The 6804-nt window shown below is 43.0% G+C and overlaps 1 protein-coding gene across 1 annotated transcript; it reads right to left on the bottom strand. All coding sequences in view use genetic code 11, as the record gives it.

Annotated features, from left to right (window-relative positions):
• Window positions 1–56: 56 nt before the first annotated feature.
• Window positions 57–6047, bottom strand: EGR_00224 (Beta-mannosidase; the record flags this gene model as incomplete). Its single annotated transcript, XM_024489473.1, has 5 exons — window positions 57–978; window positions 2387–2682; window positions 2767–3067; window positions 5656–5966; window positions 6039–6047. 5 exons carry the CDS (start codon window positions 6045–6047, stop codon window positions 57–59), a joined length of 1839 nt encoding a protein of 612 aa, XP_024356151.1.
• Between the last annotated feature and the right edge of the window lie 757 nt (window positions 6048–6804).

Here is a 6804-nt window from a genome sequence, read left to right on the forward strand (position 1 = left end):
AAATTTTTTTCTGCAATATTTGCTACCAAGGCTTGGTATCCGACTGGTTTATAGGATCACCTGTCGGACGCAATCGAAGCGAGTGTGTATATCCTAATAGCTTTCCACAGACGCTTTTCGAAGACAGGAATCCTTCCTTTTATGTAGTAATAGAGACTATGCTCTTCGCAGGTCAGCATATTGAAGGCGTTGTTGGAAAACCAGCCGTCGAGATTGATGTAGGGATCAATCACTAGCCAGACAAAAATCTCGGGGCTCTTCGCACGCAGCTGCACCTCGAATGCCTGGTCCCACCGAAAAGGTGGACTCGGGATTTCGGGGGGTGTTGTATTGACGCGTCTGACCGATGTGACCGAAACAGACCCTGCTGTCGCCGGCCACTGGTGCGCCATTTCCTTGGGAGTCAGTAGAAGTACGGTATCATTCGTCTGTTCCACCGCGTTTTCAATCACTGTAGTGAGAACTCCCGACGGGCAGCTGGAGAGCAACCATTTCATAGTGAAGTTAGTGACTTCTAGAGGACATCCGTTTGGTTTCCAGGGTCCAAAATTGTCTCCGCTCTGGAAGAGCACCTTCGGTTGGGGGACAAAGGAAAGAATGGAGGAACAAACCACGCTGAGACGTATTTGGTTGTCTGTCGGTGGGTTGATTGGAGGCACCCAATTGACCAACACCCGATTTCGCACCCTGGACACGACTGCTCGACCAATCGGATGAGTGATTGATGCGGTGCCTCTGATGGCAAGGTAATGCGCAATCTTCCACTGACCGGCCACATCGATTGTGGACCAGGTTGGAGCTGCCCACACGTCGTTTAGCTGCCAGTAGAGATGACCCATCGATCTGCCCTGTCCCGTCGATATACAATCCCAGTTGTCGTTTGGAGCGCCTGTGAAAATTGTGCACTGATGGCGCTCCAGAAGGTTGATGTGGGTTTTGTAGGCAATAGCTTGGTAGAGCTGTGTCAGGTACGTCCAGCTATAAAGAGGAGGGAACAAAAGTAGTGTTGAAAGGCATTTTCGGTGATTATTCCCGACACTCACACTCGCTGCAAAGCCCATTTAAAGATTAGTAACAAAAAAGAAAAAAACAGTAAAGTTCGTTAAAATGTCTTTTTCATGCCTTCCAGCTTAAAAATCAAACTTTGAAAACACTCCAAACAAACTTTAAATTGAATGAAAACATACCTGTCTTTTTAATCTGCAATTATTTTTAAATAAATCGCCTAGTGAGTTTGTGTTCTAAGGAATACTGAATAGGTTTTTTTGCATGCTTTGGCTTCAGAATTTTTTTTGGATAACCACCCTGCAATTACAAAAGTTGCTATTACTGAAGAGACTTTTCTTTACTGGGTTTCTTAAACCATTCTGTAATAAAGTTTTGTGATACGGTCGTTTTTCGTGAGATTGGTACATCATAATACCGTGCTGCATGAGGTTAGTCATGTTAAAAGTGCCCTTTGGCATCGTTGTGATCCAAAACTGACCTCGAATGTGCGAATACGTGGGACACACACTTGAGCCCCATTCCACGTCCATGTGATGCAGTTGAGGCTAAGAAAAGGTCTTCATGAGTCAGGTTAGCAGCAAACCCTCATTCAGGTACATTTTCATCACTCTCAAATTCCAATGTCATACACTTTTGGCCCTGCTTTATGAAAATTAAACCACCAATACTTGAAATCCCTTTGGGGGGCTATGTACCCGACTAAAAGTAAGCGCTTGTAAAATGGCTGTACCAATAGCCAGTCGGACCATCCAGAAGGGCAAACCATGCTTGATATTAGTAACCCTGATGGTTGCTACTGCCTACTTCTAACACGGCCAAAAAGTACCAATGAGCTGAGACATTAATGAGAATTAAAGCTTTCATTACAGTTTATCTTGCCTTCTCTCGGAAATTTTTGCGACTAGTAATAATATTGACAGTGCGAATACAACGGGAGATGATTTTAGACTTCAAAATATCATTAAAATGCACAAGAAATCTTTATGACACCATCGATTTGCACTTGCAAATAACTCCTCGTTTACTCACAAACCAATATACAAGTCTACTGTTAATTTCTCTCCTCTACTGTCGTGGTGTTTTGATCTACGAATTCCTTCAACGTGACCAATGCGTAAACAAATAATGTTTATTAGTATATTATTCCATAAGTAGCAGGTGCGGCGCTGTCTTACTTACGCAAGACATTGGGAAACTTCCATTGCATATCACTAACTAATTCCAGGAGATCGAAGAAACTTTTTAAAAAGGTTCTACCAACTGGTGCGAAGAGGAGAGTACGCATTTCGGCGACCACTTTGAAATTTCACGTCTCACCAATCAGCTTCCCTTCCCCACTTTAAAAGCATTATCCTTGAAAATTTAAGTGATCACTCACATAGTGTACGTCTCCTCTTTCGTTTGGCCGACTTTCGGCTCTCCGAACTTCTCCCTAATGAATCTCTGCAGGATGTCAATGCCATCGGTTTTGTGTAGCCTGTGCATCATTAGCTGCCCGCGAATCATCCAATCATCCGGTCGGCTGCTACTGTTGTCCAGCGACCGTAGCCACGCCAAAGGACCAGGCAAAGACATGATTCCATACTCCGATGTAAAGCGAGTAACTGGGTACGTACACTCATCCCACAGGTCTTCGTAGTAGGAATAGAAGTGAACATCACCTGAGAGGGGATCCTAGGAGATGGAAGTTTACGTAACACGATCATTCTCATTATGTTAAACCCGAACTAAGCATAGATATCTCATATCTCATTGGACCTGAGGGTTCAAGTCGATGCCGTAGGGGTCGGTGGAGGACTCCGCATTGCTGGGAGATGAGAGGAGTACGCGGCGAGGGATGTAACCAGGGCCTTGTACAGTCGGTATCTCACTTCGCATCGCGATGGTGGCAATTGAGTCGAGAAATCGACGACGATACTCCTGCTTATCAATTTTAGGGCCGTACCAGTGCTGAGCGGCGGCCACCTCAACCTCGTTATTCGTAGCCCACACTACGATGGCAGGATGATGGTGTAGTCGCCGCACCTGCTGTCGCACCTCCGTCTCTGCACTGTCCACTCTGCAGACACATGTACTATTCTTATCTTCACATCATCTTCCCATCCAATCACTCAACTATTGGGGTAGGTGTGCTAGTGCTTGGGCAGGTGGGAGAATATGATAAACAGAACCTGATTTATGATAATAAAGTGCCAATGCACCATACGTGTACACTTAAAAGATACACCAGGACTAGATGTGAATTTCGTCATATTGTGAGAGAGCTAAGTAAAATTGACTTACACGTGAATTTTATGCATCGTTAAACCTTGCTTCCTTCTTAAAAATCACAAGGAGGCCTAGAATTTCATCTTTAGCCCATATCACTGTCGGCTGCTTATTGTAGAATTGCTGCACCGTTTCTGTCCAAAAGAACGCAAAATGTTTCACTTCCAATGCATTCATCATATCACATCTGTTTGCTTGGAAGTTCGTCCCGTGCCAAAGCTCAAAAGCAGATAAACTGTCCTTTTGAGCCATTGATTAAGACCCAACTCATAAAAATCTTGCTCCACCACCTGAAAAAAAATTATTCAAGCGAGGGAATATGTTTGGATAAATAAGTGAATTCAATGGGCAATTCTTCGACCCGGTCTGTCCTCTGTTTATTCTATCTCCAAAGGTTGTCATCGCTGGAGTCATCTTTCGTTGCAGTTTTGAATGCGGCCACAGCCAATATGTCCTTCGTCAACGCACGCGCGCTCTTGAATCCACCGCCTAACGCGTCGAAGCCGTGGAAAGCGTCTGCCAAATTTGCAGTCCACCGACTACATGTAGACGCGGGACTAACTGTTTCAATTGTAAAGTGGAAAATTGAGAGTACTAAATCCTACAAACGACTAAATTTAGACTTGCAATTCAAACATGTTGTTGCTGCTTCCTTTTACATATTACTCGGTGCCACTAAATGTTGGTAAAAATTTTTCTTGGGTTATAATGTTACTTCATATTCAGCTGATAACAACCGTAAATGCTCGCATTATAGTGAAAAAATAAATAATTTTAACAGTCTCTAATCTAAGAAAGTCTAAAAGCATGCATGTTGGATGACAAAATTGTAAGTGAATGCCATTTTGACTCACGAAGACCCTAGTTTCACCGGATGGATATGGGAAATTGCGCAGAGCCTGACTTTATCATAGTAAAGGACTAACACCTTCCCCACTGTGCAGCTTGATTTTCATACGCCCTTGTTTCTATTCAAAAGTTCTTGTTTTGCCAAAACAAGTGCCAACGGAGGATTACTATTTTAAATTCCAAAGTGAAGTGGGTAATGCTAGGGAGTGCGTATGGAGGCTGTTGGAAATCCTAGCAGTGAATGACAGCTTTAAAAAGTGTTGTGACAACGACAAGCACCTCATGCGTCAATCGGAAGGTTGAACGGAGTCTTTAAAGATAAAAAAGCAATTTCACTTTTAGCTTCAATTTTACAGTCTCAATCATCCTCTGTGCTCCATTCAGCTATTGTCTAAATAAACAAGCACCGGCGCAGAGTGTAATTTTAAAAATCACAATTTCATGCACGCTTTTCTTATAGCAAAATTCAGTGCTCAGTATGCAACTTATTCTACTAAACGCAGTAGGAAAAGTAAGTTTTACTATGGGCTTCGATCTACATTTATTAGTCCTTTGGGTAGATGGAAAGCAAAATTTTGAAACGAAAATTGAGGTAAATAGAAGATTCACTCAGAATTGACCACGGGCGATGAGTGAAAAACCACCATAATCATCAACTACACATCAACAAGGGCGCGTCGCTTAGACTTAAGAATTTGTTCATTTTACTGCAATTAGCAAATTGACCAAGATTGGCTTCATCATCATCATCATCATCACTTGTTTAAAACTAAGATGGGGGGAGGAGGGGGAGGAGTTTGTGCTCCCTGGCCTTCCTCTCAGACCACCCACGCTCCTCTGCGATGTGTACACGCACTCCCACGCGCGCGAACCCGCAAACGAGTGATTTCCTCTCCTTTAGCTTGCTTGGCGGAAGTAGCCGCCCCTTCTTCTTTCAGTGGGACTTTTAACGACCCACAATGATTGCATTTGTTTGTTTGCTTACACGAAACCAACCGTTTCGGAAAGACGAGTATTTATAGCTTGCCTAGGGGTCCACCAACCGCCGCTTTTTTGCCCTTTCAGTAGGGCTAAAGTTTGCTGTTGATGTCTTGAGTGAGTATATTGTCTAGTTGAGAAATGCGGAGGAGAAATAAATTAAAAATGATTTACTAAAACGACTGTGCATTGGTGAAAATAAGAACAGACTACATCTGCAAGAAAGTGGAAAATCCATACTTTTCAATGGTCGCCAATCTCGTGGATTTTTGTAATGCATAGTAATTGTTGTAAACAATTTTGTAGAGTGATCTGAGGGTGAAAATGTGTCATTTCAAGAAAATAAACACAGATGTCCGTCACACTGCCACTTTCATTTTATGCTCAATGTTTAAGCTACTTTCTATCCAACGAAACGGATTTAATTACTTTCCTCTTATCAAGTTTGCCTCATTTTGTGCCGGAAAAATAAGAAGACAGATGCTGCCTTAATTTTTGAATCAAGAAAATGCCAACTGATGGCTGCTTCACTTCTAGCGAAGGTGAGCTTACTCTCCGCTGGGAGGTTTCTTATACATAGCGCAGGCAAACATCATGTCGTGCCAGAGCATGATGCCGAGGCGACTGGCGAGGTCGTAGAAACGGCGGGCCTCGTAGCGCCCCCCGCCCCACACGCGCAGCATCTGCACACCTCCCAGGGCCGCTGATTGTAGCAGATGCGCCTCCACCACCGCTGCATCCGTTCCACCTCCCGCAAAGAGTCTAGCCGGGATCCAGTTGCTGCCTCTCACGAATAGGGCCTCGCCGTTGATGCGGAAGAAGAAGGTCTTTCCGTAACCGCGCTCTTCAACTTTCACATCCTCCTATGGCAAAAGCAGATGCAAAGTCTGAGGAGACTAAATTGCACTGCCTCAATTAAGCGCTGTGCTACTCACGGGATTCATCTTGTCAGATCGAAGTTTATCATCGACACCTAGGTCTAAATACGTCTTTTGAATTAATTCAGTTGCTAAAAACACCACCCCAGTTTTGAAGAAGCAATGCAAGAGTTTCTTACATTTATATGCACCACACGGAGAGTGCCTCTTCTATTTATATACGTCGTTCATTATAGCTGGAGCCATTTTAAGACATAAATCAGAGTGCTTTTGGATGGTGGACTTCACATCTACCTCAGAGGATAACCAACCAAAGAGTAGTTGAATTATCATCAAAAGCCAAGTCGGCTTACCCTTTAGATGTTTTTTTTAAAGCACCAGAACCTCGATTTCTAGTCGAGGTGGAAAACGGTATTTTGGCGGGCAAAACGACTTAAAATTATTTGCAAAATTTGTGGTGGTCATATGATCTCTTTAGCAAAACAAATAGCAGATACAATGAAACTGCATCTTCGACTTCCTTCAATTGAAGTTGTGGCTAAATCCTCAACTGCTTTCAGTGTATAGGTAACCGTACTTGATGTTCATTTTAAATAGATCGTTGGATGGACGTCACAGTTGGATAAACTGTAGTGAGGATGGCAAAAATAACGAATCAAAGACAAATCTCAGAATAAAGTAAAACTTATGTTACAAGCAATTTCATCGTATGTTTTTTTTTTCAAACAGAGAAATAGATAAGGACACGCTGTTGCGACACGTCAAATTTTGTTTTCTTCGTGTGTAGCTTTGAATGACTGATTGGCTTCTGCTTGTGTTTAAT

Source organism: Echinococcus granulosus (assembly GCF_000524195.1).
Source record: "Echinococcus granulosus chromosome Unknown EG_S00001, whole genome shotgun sequence".
NCBI lineage: Eukaryota > Metazoa > Platyhelminthes > Cestoda > Cyclophyllidea > Taeniidae > Echinococcus > Echinococcus granulosus.